The sequence below is a fragment of the Symphalangus syndactylus genome, chromosome 3 (assembly GCF_028878055.3).
Source record: "Symphalangus syndactylus isolate Jambi chromosome 3, NHGRI_mSymSyn1-v2.1_pri, whole genome shotgun sequence".
NCBI lineage: Eukaryota > Metazoa > Chordata > Mammalia > Primates > Hylobatidae > Symphalangus > Symphalangus syndactylus.
The window spans coordinates 140,483,332-140,502,732 of record NC_072425.2 but is presented as its reverse complement, the minus strand read 5'-3'; the positions used below and the strand labels follow the sequence as shown (position 1 = coordinate 140,502,732).

Sequence of the window (19,401 nt, the reverse complement as noted above, 5' to 3'; positions counted from 1 at the left end):
AGTTTCAGTCAGGCACAGTGGCTCATGCCTGTAATCCCAGCACTTTGGGAGGCGGAGGTGGGCAGATCATGAGGTCAGAAGTTCAAGACCAGCCTGGCCAACATGGTGAAACCCCATCTGTACTAAAAATACAAAAATTAGCCGGGCATGGTTGCGAGCTTCTGTCATTCCAGCTACTCAGGAGGCTGAGACAGGAGAATCATTTGAACCCAGGAGGCAGAGGCTGCAGTGAGCCGAGATTGAGCCACTGCACTCTAGCCTGGGTGAGAAAGCAAGACTCTGTCTCAAAAAAAAAAAAAAAAAAGTATGAGTTTCTTTGTGGGGCAACAAAAGTTTTTAAAAACTGACTGTGGTGATGGTTGTACATAGCTGTGAATATACTAAAAACCATTGAATTATACTTTAAATAGGTGAATGGTATATTATATAAATTATATCTCAATAAAGCTGTTTTTAAAAACCCAGCTCTATACTCATCTCCTTTTGGAAATTTTCCCACACTCATGAATAAAAAGAATTTCACTTCAAATAGTAGAGAAAAAGGAATTATTTATTTACTCATTAATTCATCAACAAACATCTATAGATCTACAGATCACTGTAAGAGATCAGGTACAGTGCTGTGAAGACACAAAGATGAACATGATTGGTCTTGGAGTATTCCAGTGAATACTGGAAAGTTAGTAAGCCATGCTATCTTTACCATTTTTTCCACTTCTTCCTTCCTACGGTTTAAGGAGAAGAAAGGGGTCTCCTAATCCTCTTTATATTTTCAACTTTGTGCAGTGAAAATCCACAAGCTTGAGCTTCAAGTCAGTGACAAATAAAAAAAAAAAAAAAAGCAAATAATGAAACAAATAATGAAAAAACAAAAATTAAAAGAAATCCACAAGCTATGGCCCTCTCAGCCACTTAACTTCTACCATATCACACTGAATTTCATAGCAAGCTTGAAAGGTATTTTTCTCTCTTTTGGAGCGGTAGATTTGGGGTGGGGAATGTGGAGACGTCATGTTGGGCCTGGTATGCTAATCCTCCCTAATCCAGGCCAGAGCAGAGCCATTTTCCAACCATCATTTCCAAATCCTGAATTGGGTGAGGAGGCTCAGGTGCTGCTCCAGGACACGTGAGTATGTAACCTCATATTTTTAAACAAACATCCATTCCATGTGAGAGACTCACACAGTAATGAAATAAGCCTTCACCCTTGAACAGCAAGAGGAAGTTTGCAAAACATTTTCACATGCACTACTCTTCAGACTTTCCATTAACCCACAGATATCCTCTTCCGCAAATGAAGAAGGTGAAACTCATGGAGGTAAAGTGAAATGCTCAAGCTAATCTCCATAGCTAATTGATGATGGAACTTAAATGTACAGCTGTCTTCTGATATTAAGTCTAATGTTCCCTGCACTCCATTGCCTCTAAATGCCAATTCCATTTTTTTTTTTTTTTTTTTTTTTTGGAAATGGAGTCTTGCTCTGTCGCCCAGGCTGGAGTGCAGTGGTGTGATCTCAGCTCACTGAAACCTTTGCCCACTGAGTTCAAGCAATTCTCATGCCTCAGCCTCCTGAGTAGCTAGGATTACAGGCGCACACTACCATGTCCAGCTAATTTTTGTATTTTTAGGAGCAACAGGGTTTTGCCGTGTTGGCTAGGCTGGTCTCGAACTCCTGGCCTCAAATGATCTGCCTCAGCCTCCCAAAGTGCTGGGATTACAGGCATGAGCTACCACACCCTGCCACCAATTCCTTCTCAGGCCACTTGGTGGTATCTACAAGCACCTACTCACTTGATTGCTGCTTCTCTTGGAAGGAAGCCTTTCATCTTCGAGGCCTAAAAATGATGGGGCTTTGTTTTACACACAATCCAAATAGATTCCAACAGAAGGCAGTATAACAGTAGCTAAGAGTAGATGTGAGTCACACGAATTTGAATTTGAATCCAGAGTTTGCCTTTTCAGATACATATGTTCTTGTTTTTTGTTGTTGTTGGTTTTTTTTTTTTTGGAAACGGAGTCTCGCTCTGTTGCCCAGGCTGGAGTGCAGTGGCGATATCTCAGCTCACTGCAACCTCCACCTCCCGGGTTCAAGCAACTCTCCTGCCTCAGCCTCCTGAGTAGCTGGGACTACAGGCATCCACCACCACACCCGGCTAATTTTTGTATTTTTAGTAGAGACGGTGTTTCCCTGTGTTGCCCAAGTTGGTGGTGAACTCCTGAGCTCAGGCAATCTGCCTGCCTCATCCTCCCAAAGTGCTAGGATTACAGGCGTGAGCCACTGCACCCGGCCGATACATAGGTTCTTCTAGTCCAAAAAGTCACCACTTAAAATAACTGCCTGAACTACATCTAGGTGAAAAGCCTGCCAAATTTTAAGGATATGTCCCCAAATCCAACAAATATCAGAAGGTTCCACTACACACATAGACAACTCTGGAAATCAGGAATACCTTCCTAAATCTAACCAAATCTACTGTCATCCCCATCCTAGCCAGCAATGCAAGACTTTTTTTCTTCATACACACACACACACACACACACACACACACACACACATATATATAACATTTTAAGAGTTGGGGGTGGGGATCTCACCATGTTGTCCAGGCTGAAGTGCAGTGGTTATTCACAGGCACCATTATAGCCTACTAAAGCCTTGAACTCTTGGGCTCACATGATCGTCACACCACAACCCAAGTAGCTGGGAATACAGGCCATGCCACTGCACCCGGCTCTTTTTACCATATTTTGTCCTCAGTATATATGGCAGAATCTCAAGATCAAAAGAAGGTCTCTTTTAGTTTCTTTTACATTTGAGGGAAAAGCCGACAAGCCATGACAAACTACTTTATTTATTTATTTATTTATTTAAGACGAAGTTTCGCTCTTGTTGCCCAGGCTGGAGTGCAATGGCGCGATCTTGGCTCACTGCAACCTCCACCTCCCGGGTTCAAGCAATTCTGCCTTGGCCTCCCGAGTAGCTGGGATTACAGGCACCCGCTACTACACCTGGCTAATTTTTTGTATTTTTAGTAGAGACAGGGTTTCACCATGTTGGCCAAGCTGGTCTCGAACTCCTGACCTCAGGTGACCCTCCCGCCTCAGCCTCCCAAAGTGCTGGGATTACAGGCATGAGCCACTGCCCCAGGCCTGACAAACTACTTTAGTTCAAGGTTAGCTCCCACCAAACTTGCCCCATTTCCCTCTACTCTGTGAAAAGGGTAGCAGGATGAAGTGCCAAACAGAAATAACTTCTATCCCCAGGGTCCACAAAAACCCACAGAACAAAACTCTATATCTGCACCTGCTGAGAGAACCATGCTCAGTTGTTGCAAACAGAAAAGAGAAACTCTGGAAGGCCCAAAATGCCCATCTTCTGCATAACTGATCCTACTCCTCAGTCCCCACCCCGCAAAGACACATGGCTCATTCTGTTTCTCCTGCCACTCTTCATATTGTTCCCTTCAGCCAGTCTTATGCACCCAACCTCATTCTCTTCCTGCTGTTTTCTACTACCCATCTGTATTTGTCATGGTGTCAGCCTCTTCCTTCAAGAAGTCTTCCTCTACTTCTCCAGAACTCTCTCTTTTCTAGTACAATCAGTACCACACAGCACAGTATGTTTTCCAATGGCTCCCACAGGTCTTCAATTTTTTTTTTTTTTTTTTTTTTTTTTTTTGAGACAGAGTCTCACTCTGCGGCCCAGGCTGGAGTGCAGTGGCGTGATCTCGGCTCACTGCAGCCCCTGCGCCCAGATTCAAGTGATTCTCTCGCCTCAGCCTCCCAAGTAGTTGGGATTACAGGAGCCTGCCACTACGTCCGCTAATTTTTGTACTTTTAATAGAGACGGGGTTTCACCATGTTGGCCAGGGTGGTCTCGAACTCCTGACCTCAAGTGATCCACACACCTCGGCCTCCCAAAGTGCTGGGATTACAGGCATGGGCCACTGCGCCCAGGTGTTCATTTCTTATACAAGCGTCTTCTCATCTTCCTTCTCAACCTCTACAACCCCTTACTCTACCTATCCTTCCCCCACACCCTCCTCAGCATCACCACTATTAGCTGTTACTAGACAGCTCACAGAAATATTCAGTAAGTACTTACTGAATTGAAATCAATGTAACTGAATAGATTTGGAGAAGGAATTCCAGGGATAGTGATCAATGACTCAGTTGCTCCGCACAACAACACAAATCCATTAAGAGCCAGGGCCCTACAGTCTCAAAGTAAATATGTAGGATTCGTGGTACCAATGAGCAAGTGAGGATTCCCTGCCCTCCACCAGGCAAGGGGCTTGGCTCAGACACAACTCCCTGAAGCAGCAGTCCTGACCAGGCTGTGTAGAGCTGCTCTAGGGTGCCCTGCACCAATTCTCTACGTGAGGGAAGCTCAACCTTCTCCCATTACCCAGATGCCACATTGACCGAGGCAAAAAAGTAGCTGCTATAAACCACAGTCTTGTAGGTATCGATGTCTAAAGACTCCGATATGGTAGGAAATGTGACTCACTCAATGTCAATATTTCACCTCCACACGAGTGAGCCAGTTAAGGCAATCCGGTGTGGCCAAACATAAAATAAGATTGAAACGGAGTTCAGAAATATAAACCACTTAACTGTTCTCTGGCCTTTTGCTATCTCCTGCAGAAAGGGAGCCACAGTAAGACCTACCTCAGAGAGTTTGCGTAGGGATGAAATCTGGAGGTACATGAAGCGCTCAACATAGTGCCGCGAACATGGTTAAGTGCTTAGCTGCTATTATTTTTATTATTTATTTCGCTGTGGGGATGAAGGGAGATGGAATGCAGCGTGAAGCTCCACGTAAACGTGTCGTGCAACATGAAGCCCCTCACCCTGGGTTGGGGAGCGGGTGGCATGTGTGGAAGCTGAATGCCACCATTCCTGGGACCAGGCGCAGCGCCCGTCAGAAGCGCCTCTGGTGATGGGCTCCTGCTCTCCCCCAGGACGTTTCCCCCAGAATGCCCCGGGGCCCTGGACGGCTCTAAGACGACGCGAGGGAAGGGAAGGAGAAGGGCGGAACGGGGACGTACCTGCTTTCACTGCACTCCTTCCGCTCCCTCACCCTCAGCCACTTGCGGAGGAGGAAGCGTTTTCGGCGCGGGGACGCGCTGGGTGTGGAGCAGTTGGACCACGGGGTGTCCTCGTCGCTGGAGGGCGTGATCTCGATGGACGGCAGCTGCAGGAACTCCTTGCCCGGGGCCAAGACGCCGGGTAGGTCCCGGGCCAGCCCGGCCTCCAGGCTCTGTTCCTGTACGTTCTTCATGCGGCGCATCTTGAAGCGCCGGCGGCGAAGCGTGGGGGTCGACGAGCTGGACCAGACCGGGCTGCCCTCGGGCGCGCCCTGCGGCTCGGGCACCTGCAGGGCGGGCAGCGGCCGGTTCTCCATCATGTTGGCCGCCGGCATGGGGGCTGTCGCCTCTGCGCTCGCCCTGCACCCTCCGCCAGCGGCCTTGTTCGCGTCTCCCTCTGGCTGCTCCCCACCCTCGGCCCGCGGCACACTCCCTAATCCAGGGGCCGGAGGAACAAGTTCCTTTCTCGGAGCGCAGCGAGGAAGGGACGCTAGGGGACGCTGCGTGGCGCGCCGCCGCCCGGAGTCTAACTTTTCGGAGCGCGCGTCCTCCGGGCAGTCAGCCGCCGGCAAGGCCACCCGGGAGGGGCGGGAGCCGCCTGGCAGCCACCCGGCCGCCCTCCTGGGGCTCCCCTCGCGCGCCCGCTTGTTTTTCTTCCGCTGCGCTCCCTCGCTTGCTGGCGTCTTTGCCTTAGCGGGACTCGGCAGCCAGGGGCCCCAGGGGGCGGTGCAGCAAACTCTCAGCGGTTTGCGTTCAGCAGACCAGGTTGGGGAGCCGGCTTGGCGCTGCAGGGAGGTAGAGAGCGGGAGGAAGAGGCAGTGGTAGGAGGGAAAGGGAGAGAGAGAGAGAGGAAGCGAGACGCTGCATAAAAACAAAAAAGGAGGAGGAGGAGCAGGGGCTGGGGGCGGGGGTGAGGGGTGCTATCCTGAATGGGCTAGCACTGGCAGCGACCGCTAGTGTAACTGTACACGGATTCCCTCGGGGAGGGACTCTACCTCCAAGTAAAGCCTGCTCCAATCAGCCTAGTGAAATAGGATCACAAACCAAACTTTCTCAGGGCAACGATTGGCCAGGCAGCTGCCATTAGTCGAACTCGGCTATTTCCTTGGGGGTGGGGGGTGCAGAGAAAGGGGAGTCAATGAATTCAGTCCTCACTCTCTCAGGCCACCCATGATAAGGGTTGAAGGAAAATGAGGAGACTTTTCAACTAGCTCTTGTCTCCTAAGAAAGGCACTTTGAATTATTTGGGGGTGTGGGTAGTGGCACTGCAGGCCGGAGTATAGTCAGAGGAGGAAAGCAAGGTTGCTGGAGGCTGCTTCCAAAATGACAAGCTGAGAAGCGAGGACAGTTCTCCCGTGGCGGCGTGAGCTGAGGACACCAGACATGACATACCAAGAAAAGACGGACAGTAGGGTCTGAGAGACAAACGACACAGGACCAGTAAGGAAAATGGGGGCTGAACCCTGTACATGAGCCAGCTGCCAGTACCATAGCGGCGTCCTGAGCAAAGAATGAAATGAGGAGTCGGTGAGCACCCGCAAAGCAATGCATCCAACAGAGCCCCAGGGAGTTGAGTGTACCCCCCCTTACATTCCTGAGGGCTGATTCAGTTCTGCTTCAGCCTGCCATGGACTGGGTCACAGGGTCCAGTATGTCCCCATGTCATGGAACCTAGGAAGTCTGGGTCAGTCCTGGTAGCATCCCAAGATGTGCTGAACCACACTCACTTTCTAGACCCAGGCCCTAAGAGATCATCAACCCTAGAACTGATCCATCCTATTTAGGCACTCTCTGTGGGCACTGAGTCTAACCCAGCCCAGCTCCTAAAGCAAGGCTGTAGCACGCATTCTCCTCCTTCATCCCCAGCCCAATGCATTTGTCTCTTGGGTCAGTAAGTGTTTTGTTTTTAAGAGACAAAGTCTCACCCTGTTGCCCAGGCTTGAGTGCAGTGGTGCAGTCATGACTCACTGCAACCTTGAATTTCTGGCTCAAGCTGTCTTCCCACCTGAGCCTCCTGAGTAGTTGGGAGTACAGGTGCTCACCACCACACCCAGCTAAGTTTTATTTATTTTTGTAGATATGAGATCTTACTAAGTTGCCCAGGCTGGTCTCAAACTCCTGGCCTCAAGTGATCTGCCCGCCTTGGCCTCCCAAAGTGCTGAGATTATAGGCATGAGCCACCATGTGCAGCCTCGTTGGTGACTTTCAAAGAGATCATGAGAAGCACTGAAGAATATACCATGAAGTCCACAATCTGATCCACCCCCCTCTTTTCTGCCTCTCTCAGAGTCCAGTTTCTATCTGGGAGCCAATGCTCAGCTTCTGTGCCAGGACAAAAGTCACATTTCACAAGTGTCCTAAAGCTGAGGAAAATTCACATCCCTAAAGACCACAAGAATTCACTGCAAGTAAATACATCCCTGCAGTTCAGCAAGACATCAAGGGTGACAGCTGGCTATGGGTCTACCAAGCTCTGCAATGACACTTGTCAAGTACGGAAAAGCTGAAGGCATCCCGATATTACACAACCTGTGAGAGGCTGGGAAACTGAGGGAAATATGTCTTCCTCAAGGGGAGAGATACTGTGGTTGAAAAGCCAAGGCCAGGCCCACCCATAAATGACTCCCTGGAATGTGGGCCCCCGTTTCTGAAATCCAGCTACTGGCCCTCTCAGGAGTGATTTGGTTTCACTCTACTTTAACTCCCGGACATAGCACAGAAAGCAGAAACCCCTTGCCATCAGGTGTCAAGCCTGACAAGGAGCAGGTCACCTCTTCCAGCTCCAGGGATGCTGAGGAGGCTGCACTGTAATTCCAAACTTCAGGATCCGGAGTTAAGCCAAGTTCCACAGAGTTTGTTCACTGCCTTGTACTTCCTCCAAGGACCAGTGTTTTGCAAGGGATCTGATAACTTCCCAGTTCAAGGAACCTGCGTATTGGGTGGGCTGTTGACATAGAAGATGAGGGTCTCAGGGGCTTATGGGAAGAAAGGAAGCCAGGACACTACCATTCGCTTGGAGGCCAAAAACACAAAAGGATGGTCCAGAAGACAGGGGCCAGAAGATTCTGTGGGCAGCTTGGGAAGAGGGAGAAACAACAAGGGGGGAAGCTTTAAGTTCTGGGCACTCTGAATTTAAGTGTATACCTCTTACAAGGAAGAAAAGCCACCAGCACCCTCTTCCCACACATTTCAGCCACTTTTCCCACCCACAGTAGATTCTGGAACTGAAATCCTATGAGATTTAAGCCTTGGGCGCAGCAGTGGCTAAGAGTGATCATTTACATTTCACCTGGCCTAAGGGAAAACCTCCAAACAGGAATCTAAAATGTCTCACTTGATTGGGAAGCAGATACCCGGAGTTCTCTTAGCCTGAACACTGTCACTCACTTGCACCTGCAGTCCCCTCTTTTTTTCAAGCCATAACCTTTTCGACAATTAAAACCCTGTTCAAAACACATCCTCCAGCCCTTTCCAGCTGTTTCTCTGTTGCCCATGGCTCTGGCAAGTAAGATAATAAATGAGGCACTGCTTTGAAATGTGAAATGCCCTACAGCTGTGAGCCAACATTACTGTTAAGACTATAAGCTCCTTGAGGAAAGAATCAAGTTTCTCCTTCCTTTAATTCTCTCCAGTATCCTGTGCTTTTTATGTGTATGGTGACCTTTACACTTTTGGAAAGAGCCTTCGTACATCACACTGTGTCTTCCCAGCAGCCTTTACAATTGATGAAAGTGGGACAGAGAGATTCAGTAGTTTATCCAAGGTCACAGATAAATGACGACGGCTAATCCATGACAAGGCCAGAACTGGAACTCATGCCTTCTGAAGCCAGTTTAGAGGCCTCCAAAAGTGTAGAGAAACAATTTCTTAAAGTAGCTGGTGCCAACGTCAGAACCAAAGAGTTTTCATGCCCCACATCAGAATCTCAGCGATTGCATTTGCTCCCATATTTCTTCTCTCCAATATTTGGCTCTCAGCGACCCCACAGTTCTCTGTGAAACTGACCTCACCTTTGCCCCCATTTCCCACTTCCCCAGACAGGTGGTAACCAGAACAACCCAGCCTCCCCTTTCCCCACCTGCAGCCAGGCCTCTGACTTTAAATGAAAGGTGGTCATATTACCAAGCAACTGTTGTTTATTCTCAGCTGCACAGGCTCCCTTTTCCTACAGACACAAGACACCCAACACCTGTCTATTACTCATGGAGACTCATAAACTATTATTATTATTCAATTTCCAGGAGAAAACTGAAGTGAAAGCTAGTAGCTTCCAGACTAGATTTCTCCTGGGTGCACATCCAAGTAAATGTAAACTGGAAGGAGCAGGCACCCCTGACACATTATTGCACCTGCTCCAGGATGCCAAGGCAGGGAACTCCCTAAGACACAGGAATGTCTCCCCACAACACTGTTGTTGCAAGACAGACGGTCCCCACTCTCAACACTGGGACACAGAGTCTCTCGCCCACACAACATTTGGCATGGCCAATCCCAACGGTTGGCCCATTATGAGGGAAAGAAGCAGGCAGTGAGCATAGAAGAAGTGGAATTTGCGGCTGGCAGGAAAGCTGGAAATACAGACAGAAACGTGGATGATGCTGAGAGCAGTGTTAGCTGCCTTCAAACACAAAATGAAGTATGGCCAGATTTCACTGTGCAGCTCTCATTCTGCTGCTGAGCAAGAGGAAATGCATTTCTGTAGAGTGCAGCATGGGGGATTTGGGATAGATGATAAGCATTTACCGAGGGTAAGGCTGGTTAAGGACTGGGATGAATGACTAAGACTGGGTAGAGAATGGCTTTCTCTGTAGGTCTTTTAAAGGTAACTGGAGCCTAGTTAGAGGTGGTGGCAGGAAAGAGATGATCTCTTAAAGGCCCAGCCCACCCTACTACTGTGGGTCTCTAAGACCCAGATTGTTTCTTTTTAAAGTAGAAGCAATTCCCTTACACCTAAAACAAAGTCTGTTTGAGCTGACCTGTTACTGGCTCAAAGGCATTTTGATCACCGGATGCTGAACACCTCCCTGAGACCCACAGATAGCTTTAATATCTTGCACTGGTGAACTAGAAATACAGGGATCAATTACCAGGATGGTGCTGAAGCAAGGAAGTGAGGGTTCGGGGATAAAGACAGGAGAAAGAATTGGAGGGAATAACTTAAACTCCTCCCCATGGTATCTCCTTCTGTTTCTTTCACGAGTCCTCCCTTCATTTCCCCAGGGAGGGGCTCACTACTTTAAAAAGGGTCAGACGACGCTGCACTGAATTGGTGTGGTTAGAGAAGGAGTGTGGAGGAGGAGGCTAGTGCTGGTTAAATACAACCTAAATCAAACCACAGTTGACCAACCACCACATCCAGGTTCTCCTTCCAAGGAAAAAGGAAGAAAATGCTTCAGGACTTTGATGCAGCCTCAGTTCCGAGAACAGAGCCCTGGGCAATGCTCTCAACCTTGGGGAGTGCACAGGGTCAGCTGTTTGTTTCCAACAGCCTTCACAGGGGGCATGGTGAGCAATGACGTCACCTCGGGAGAAGGACTGTCACCAGATAAGCCTCCTTGGTTTAATTGCTCATCAAAAGGCTTAGGCGTCAAAGTAGAATGTTTTGCACAACATTTGGCTGCCCTTGTACTTGACACCAAGGATACCAAGGCACAGAAAGACATCATCTCTTGTCCTCTAAATCTTGCAAAGACTTACGTGCAAACCAGGGCTGAAAAAGACTTTCTGAGGTCGCCCCACCTGTCCTTGGCTGCCCATCCCAAGGAAAGCAGGCGGCATGTGTGGAATTTCTGCTGTTGCTTTCCTCAGAAGCACTGCAAAATACCATCAGCCTATACTAACTACCAACTAGTGATTGAGTGTGCAGACTCAAAGTCAAGCCACCTGAGTTTTGGACCCGTTTCCATCACTTACTAGCAGTTTTATTGTGGTTAAGTTATTTAACTTCTCTGTAACTCAGTTTCCCTGTCTGTAGAATCAAGATAATAAATAGCATCTCCTTGCTGGAGTGATCGTGAGCATTAGTGCTGTGTAGGGCACTTAGAACAGAGTTTGGCACACAGTAAGTGCTCGATAAATGTTAGCCTTTGTTATATGTAAGCTTCCTTTATAATACCCTTCATAGGATACAGGACTATTCTTGTTGATTTTCAACTCAGTTTAATTCTACAAGTGGTTGTTAAGCTAGAACACAGTGTAAGGCTCCTTGTTCAGGAAGTCCTTGGGATATAGCTAGATAAATAAGGTACACATGGTGCATTGGAGCACATGATCTCTCAAAGCCGAATTAATTAAGTGCAAAATACAAGTGCACAAGAGGTGTGAGTGGAAAGATTGATAAATTTTAACTAGAGGAAAAGAGGTAGTCTAAGCAGGTCCTATGGAGGAATTGGTATTTAAGTTAATACTTCAAGTCGGAATTTCAATAAAAAAGACTAGGGCATTAGCAGTTTGAATAAAAGCATTGAAGAGTGAAAACTCACAGAGAGGTTTTGAAAATAGGAAAAGGTAAGTCAGAACATAGGGTAGGACATACAGGATTAGGCAATGAGGCTGGACAAACAAGGGGTCACATTGCAGTGTAGAAGGGTTTTTTTTTTTTTTAAATTAGAGACAGGGTCTTGCTATGTTGCCTAGGCTTGTCTTGAACTTCTGGTCCAAAGGGATCCTCCTATCTCAGCCTTCCAAAGTGCTGGGATTACAGGTGTGAGCCACCACACCTAGCCTAGTGTTGAATTATAGATTTTATTCTTTAGGCAAGGGATGCTATTCAGATTGGTTTGGGTTTGGTGGTTTTCTTTTTTTCTTTTTTTGGTGTTGGGGGCTACATTACTAACCTGTATTTGAGAAGCACCAACTCTGGTGACAACGTGAAATTTGAATTGGAGAAAAAAGCAGATGGGAACCATAAAAACCAATTAGGAGACTATCATTCAATCAGCCAATATTTTTGGAATATTGACCATATGAATGGCAAATAGTTCAGGTAAGAGATGGAGAAAATCTGAAATAGGGCAGGGGAAAAATGTGGAATGAGAGGAGATAGGCAAGGAAAAGGAGGAACCTCTGGAAGAAAACCAAGAAACAGCAAACATTGGGAAGCTGAGGGGAGAAAGGAGGTGTTTATTGCACGGCTACACTAAGCCAGGCGCTGTGCTGAGTGCTTCACCCACAAAATCCCAGCTGACCCTTGCAACAACTCTGAGAAATAAATATCAAAAGCCCTATTTCAAGATGATGAGAGATCTTACAAGGTGACTTGCCCAAGTTCACACAGCTAGTAGAAGATGAACACAAATTTAAACTAGGGTCTCTTTGCTTTAAAACTTATACTTTTTAAAGTATACTACATTTCAAAGAGATAAATGATGCTATATCCTATAATGAAGTCAGGCAGAAGAAAGACAGAGATAATTCCATTAAATTTTGTAATTAGGTCATTGACGACCTCTGAGACAACAATTTCAGTAGAGTGGTCAGAGAAGAAATGAGATTGCTATGGGTTAAAGAGTAGATAGGGAATGAATTAATGGAAGCTGCAAGATTAGACCGCCCTTTCCAGAAATTAGTCAGCAAAAAGAATGAGGGACATCTATTCTCAAATAGTTTTTGAGCATCTACTAAGTGTTAAACACCCTTCTAATGCCTAGAGTTAGATTGTGAAAAGTTACTTGTGGTTGGAGTGGGAGCAAAAGGAGAGAGAGAAGAGACGAGGAGAGAGGAGGGGAGTGGAGGGGAGAAGAAAGGAGAGGAGAGGGAACATTTGGGGTTGGGGATAAGGTTTTTTTTTCTTTTAATTTGTGTGTGTGTGTGTCTTATTGTTGGTAGATGTTATGTTTTAGAGGAACAAAATGTGACTGTATGATTATGCCATTTACAATGGAGTTCTGCCTATATCTGCTAAGAGAATTGGAGCTTTGTGGTGCACCTGGTAATCTAGCAAATCAATCAAAAAGTATTTAATCTTCCCAGACTCTAAGCATACCATAATAGTGAGTAGTGTGACATTTCTGAAAAGTTTATGAAAAATGATTATTGCTTCCTACAAATATTTTTTGAATGCCTATCAAAGATGACTCTGGCCTCAGTTGCTTCAAATCTGGGGGAAGGGAGGAAGGAGCAGAAAACCAATCCAAGAACTACAGTTTGGTAAATTTACTTCAAGAGAAATGTGTACCAAATACAATGTGAACACAGGGGAGAAGAATCCTGATCCAGAGAGAATTTCACAGAGAAGACACTACCTAGTCAAGGTTTGAAGGTGAGCAGAGGCGTTTTCCATGTAGAACAAGGGGGTCATATTTCCAGCAGAAGACCCATATGTGCAGAGGCATTGAGGCATAAAAGAAAGCATCGTTTGATCACTTCTCGGCCTTTTGGCTGAGGTCAAGTGTAGAAAGCATGGTGTGTTATTGGAATTACAAAAAACAGTTTGGAGCATAATGAATGTAATGAAAAAGTTTTAAAAACCTAGAAAACAGTTGCCTGGTTTGTTCTGATAGGACAGCACGTTTGCCAAACACCAGGGAGATATTAGCCTTTACATATTATGTCAAGCAAAAAATTGGAATTGCTTTGTGATGACACACGAAGAAGCTGAAGAAGACTAGGCTGCATGGAGGATTGTCACTGGTGGCCCCTGTAATCCAGCTCTGGACAACCATTCCTGCTATACCCTGAGAGGTTTATCTTTCTGCAAACAATGCATCTTGAGGCAGTAACTGTAAACAATTCACCCCTATGCAATTTTGCACTTGGTGCGAACTCTTGCCTCAATGAAATTCACACTGTGGGATGTTCCCACTTTTCAGAAATAGTCCGTTTCCTCTACCCTGCTGCACTCCGCCCCGGAGCTGCCCCTAGTGGCAAGCACCCCAGCTTGTATCTCCCCGCCATCCCTCTCCTAGAAATGGAGACTCAGGACCACTGTGCTCACATTTTTGCCTCAAACCAGTGACTACATGGCATTTTAAATACTCTGAAATTGAGATTTAGGGATGAGTTATTCTAGGTAATCTACAAAGTCTTTTTGTAGCTTTCAGGGTCTATCAGCTGGAAAGGTCTACTTTGCTTTAAGCAATCCTGATGTATGAAAATACAGATTTAAAAAATATCTGAATCTGACATGATCCTTCATATAATTCAAGTCATTTGTTTTACAGAAAAGATTTATTAAAATACATTGTTTCTTTACATGTATGAAATTTTAATTCAATGATAAACTTGAATAAGGCACACTCAGATGAGGAAGTCCTTTGTTGCGTAACTTTAGATGTCCAAATATACATGAAACATGTCACCTTTTCCAGGAAAAGAAACAACTTCATTTTCTATGCCCTCAACCACTCCCTGGATGTGAGCAGATACCTCTGGAAGATATATTAATTCTGTCTGACAGTTGGAAATTTTTATAAGCAGTAAAAATATCACCTTCCTTAGGTGACAGAATTATAGGCCTGGAAGAAGCATTAGCTATTTCATCCCATGCACATCCTTCTTCTACTCTATCTCACTCAGGTTCATAGATGAGAAACTGAGGCATGGGCAAGATAAATCTTAGACCAAGATCACAAAGCTGGAGCTGAAACTGTTTTATGTGAATCAAACATCTTTCAGTCAAGCGCTACCTTAATGACTTCTAGTATTATTTTGAACATAATATTTTGATCTCTGAGAATAATTAAAAAAACACACTGCACAGAGGAGTCCTAACAGTCAGTGTGCATTTGTTGGCAAACATTCTGTGTGCATCTAATTCCCTCATAAGCCCACACAGAGCAAGAAGTTAATCAAACACAAATACCTCACTAGAACTAATCCCAACATGTGGACGTGTAGATTTGCATAAAAGGTATAGAATGGTTCCTGGCATTTGGGAAGGCCTTTTTGCTTTACATAAATAGGATTCCTGTATGTGGGAAATTACCCTAATACATTTTACTTGATTGATATACAACTTTACAAGAACATCACTGTTTACTAAAAGTCTATCTGTAAACAATTAACTTAGGTGGTCTTGCCCTTTCACTTTAAAGCAAATATATGATACCTGGGACTTGAGCCACATGAAAAATCTGCTTCAGTTAGGTATAGATTAGAAATGTTTCAGTGTCCTAAAAATTTTCAGATTCACCTAAGATTTCATGAGCAAGGCACTATATTTTGTCATTTAAGTCTCATAATAATCCTATGAGGTAAGTGTTATTTTTTTCCATTGTAGTGATGAGGAAACTCAGGCTCAGAAAGATGAAGAAATGCAGAGGTCAAGACTTAAACCCAGGTATTCTGAATCCCAAACCAGTGTTTTCTCCACTTCACTATTGCTCTCTTTTGACTTTCTGTAAAATACGCATTCAAACTGGTTCTCCCTGTCATCGTTTGTGAAGACATGTAGTTGATTTGCAATTTGGCAAATTAATTAATTTGGAGTTGCAATTCGGCAAACCAATACCCTTTGTTTCCTTATTTAATTCAGTCAGTCTCTATTTGTTCCCTAAATTTCCTTGGGAGTTTGTACTGAATTCTCAATATTAAAGAGAAAAAAAATACACTATCCCAAACATTTAGCAGAACTCCCTTGAAATAAATCATTATATTAGCAATATATTCTTTTCATGGCATGTTCAGGCCACATAATCAGTTTCTCATTTGCCATTAATAATGTAGGTGTACCTCTAAGTTATAATTTTTACCCAAGTGTCTTTAATACCTCTTACCTATTAAGAAGTCTACCTGCAGATCTGAGATGAGTCATCAGGGATCGGTAAGTCCTGGTGCTTCCTGGCTCCATTATCGAGGACTGCAGACTCAAGGCTCCAAGCAGGCACTTTGGACCACGGAGGAGAAAACTGCAGAGCCCAAGTCTCCACTATGTTCATTTGCTTAAAATGAGGTTTGCCATCCTCTCTTGAAATAGTAGCTTAGTAAACAATAAAAGACCTTTAAAAGTAGCCTTTCCGTGGTCTTAAGATTCTAATTTAGCTTCCACAGGTAGATCTAACTTGTTTCCAGAATGTAGTCAGGCAATGGTTTAAATCTTACCAGCCAGAACAAAGTCTTCCTTTCTGAAGCCTTGTTCACATGATCATTCCGTGCAAGTCTGCTACCTATGCAGGACCTTGGACCTTGGAACAAGGACAGTGGGTTCCATTCCCATCATAATAAAATCTCCCCAGCTTAACTCAAAGAACAGCCAGTCAGCACTCATTGGCCCCATATGTCCTTCAGGCAGAGGCCCACTAGGGTACTGAAAATCTAGTCTACTGCTTTGCTTCCTTTTTCTTGCTCCCTCTCTCTCTTTCTCTTTCTCTCTCTCATTCACACACACACACACACACACACACACATACACACACACACACAGAAATTCCCCTACTCCCTTCTTGCACAAGACACTGGTTTTTTTGTTTTGTTGTTGTGGTTTTAAGAGACAGGGTCTCTGTCACCTAGGCTGGAGGGCAGTAGCACAATCATAGTTTACTGCAGCCTCGAACTCCTGGCCTCAGGCAATCCTCCTGCCTCAGCCTACCAAGTAGCTTCAACTAGAGACATGTGCCACTACACCCGGCTAATTTTTATCATCTTTTGTAGACACAGGGTCTGGCTATGTTGCCCAGGCTGGTCTTAAACTCCTGGTCCCAAGCAATCCTTTAGCCTTGTCCTCCCAAAGTGCTGGCAGTACAGGCATGAACCACCATGCCCAGCAGAGGCGGTTAATCCAAAAATAAATGATGAGTTCCCTTCTGTGGAGGTGGTAAAGCCCAGAGTGAACCTGTTGGGGACAGTATCACTATGAGTTTGAGACCAGACAACCTCTATGGTCACTTGCAAGTCTAAGACTCTAGAGCATTCCACAGTTCCCATGTTCTATATATAGCAAGTCTCTGTCTGCTCTTGCTCTTCAAGTTGTCCTTTTATGATGTCTTTTCTTTCTGTTCTCCTTTGAGAATGTCCTCAATATTCATTTATTAATCAATCTTCACTAGCATAAAAAAATCTCAAAGCAGTTTACCCACACCTCCTTCCAATGCATCATTTCCCCCTTGTATCACAATTAGTGATATGCATTTTCCTCCCACCCTAAGACCGTGACTGCCATCCACACAGGATTTATGTCCCATTCATCGTTGTTGTGTGTTACCGAGCTCACTGCTCCAGACTGAGCACTTACATTTATGCTCAGTAAATGTCTATGAATGAAAAAATGATGGTGGAGGGACAGGGGAGAACAAGGAATAGGGCTGGGAGGTTTGAAGAGGCACCAAGTGCAATTATTTCCCAGCCTGGAATTCTCTAGAAATTGCTCTTCTGCCACAGTGCCCTTCTGGAGAGAAGAAAACTGAAGAATATCATCTGCTTCAGGCCCTACCATTTTCCTAGGGGCAGCTCTGACTGTGGTCACAATATTCCTTAGATTATCATATCACACTAAGCCAACACCACAGAGGAGGTCTCAGGAGAAGTAACCTGGGACTCTAATGCCCTTTGCCCAGAACATTCACTCCTGATTAACTAAAGTTCAGGTTTTTTAGGTAAGGGTGTTTGGACTATGAATTGCTGGGGAGCAATTAAATGAAGGAACAAGAACGTACTTGGAAAAAACAGCTTATCTATCAACTCTTATGAAAATACCCTGAATCGGAGTTTAGTCAATCCTCTTTCTCCTATTGGTAAGGCCCCCAGCTTAACCATCCCTGAGAGAGGGGATTTCATCCTACTCTCTTTCAAAGATCTCCAGATGGGCAAATCTTCCAAGTCCCCTTGGGAAACCCTGACAGACTTGTGTTCTGGTGCTGCCCAGCTCTCCAGAAAAATAACCACCCTCTTCCACAGTTTTCTGTTTGAAGGATGTCTGCCAGTCCTGATTAGAAGGCTGACATTAAGCCATCATTTTATTTCCCCAAAATGTCTGTTTATTCCATTTGAGTTTCAAAGTAGAAAAGTACCTTAGAGAAAGAAAGCCAGCTTCCACATTTTATATATAAAATAGTTAGGGCATAGTGGTTCATTCCTATAACCCCAGCACTTCGGGAGGCCAAGGTGGAAGGGCTGCTTGAGGACAGGAGTTTGAGACCAGCCTGGGCAACATAGCAAGATCTGATCTCTACAAAAAATCATTTTAAAAATTAGCCAGGCATAGAGGCATGTGCCTATAGCCACAGCTACAGGTTGCTCACTGCAACCTCCACCTCCTAGGTTCAAGTGATCTTATGACTCAGCCTCCCGAGTAGCTGGAATTATAGGCGCACACTACCACACCCGACTAATTTTTATATTTTTCGTACAGACAGGGTTTCTCCATGTTGTCCAGCTGGTCTCAAACTCCTGACCTCAAGTGACCTGCCCACCTTGGCCTCCCAAAGTGCTGGGATTACAGGCGTGAGCCATTGCGCCCAGCCTGTTTGTTTGTTTTATTGATACATGATAGGTGTGCATATTTTAGGGGTATGTGTGACCATTTGCTACATTCGTTTAATTTGTAAAGATCAATTCTGATGCCAGAGCTTATGTTCTCACATGATTTGCTTGGTCTCCTCCAGCGTGGAGTGATTTCAGACTTTAATGTCAACATCTCAGTCCTAAGTTAGCACCAGATTTGATAAGTCATGAATGCACCTATACTACACAATGATTGCATGTGCCTGTACAAAATACCATTACACATTCTTTTTTCTTTTTTCTTTGAAATGAGTCTCACTCTGTCACCCAGGCTAGAGCGCAATGGCACGATCTCGGCTCACCGCAACCTCTGCCTCCCAGGTTAAAGTGATTCTCCTGCCTCAGACCCCTGAGTAGCTGGGATTACAGACACACGCCACCATGCCCAGCTAATTTTTGTATTTTTAGTAGAGATGGGGTTTCACCATGTTTGCCACAGTGGTCTTGAACTCCCGACCTTGTGGTCCACCCATCTTGGCCTCTGAAAGTGCTGGGATTACAGGCTTAAGCCACCGCGCCCTGCCTACACATTGTTAATATCCATCACATGATCTGTTTGAGATTAATGTAGCCTTTGCACTTCATTGATAGTTACTTTGTCTCCCATAAGTGAATTACAAGGGTTCTGGATTTAGAAAATCTGAGTTCAAATCCTGGATTCACCACTTATTAGCAAGTTCATTCATCTCTCAGTGCCACAGTTAACCAATGTGAAAAATCAGATTGATAATAATAGTGCCCATCTCAAGGGTTTATTGTGGAAGATAAACAGATAATACACATAAAGCACTTAGCTCAGTCACTAGCACATAGCACATAGCACATGCTAAAAAAAAAAGTCGATGGTTACTTTATTGTTATGTCTGCAATTGT

General features: G+C 45.2%; 1 protein-coding gene across 9 annotated transcripts in view; it reads right to left on the bottom strand.

Annotated features, from left to right (window-relative positions):
• GRAMD1B (GRAM domain containing 1B) overlaps positions 1–19,401 on the bottom strand; it is a 273,173-nt gene that overhangs the window by 194,139 nt on the left and 59,633 nt on the right. For 6 of the 9 annotated variants that reach the window (XM_063636592.1, XM_055273542.2, XM_055273545.2 and 3 more), the window contains exon 2: positions 5,053–5,876. The exons of 2 other annotated variants lie outside the window; for them this stretch is intronic. In XM_063636592.1, the coding sequence (XP_063492662.1) occupies positions 5,053–5,426 (374 nt within the window). In that variant the 5' untranslated portion in view covers positions 5,427–5,876. The remainder of the gene's footprint in view (positions 1–5,052; positions 5,877–19,401) is intronic. One more of the 9 variants, XM_063636593.1, reaches the window with a different exon arrangement.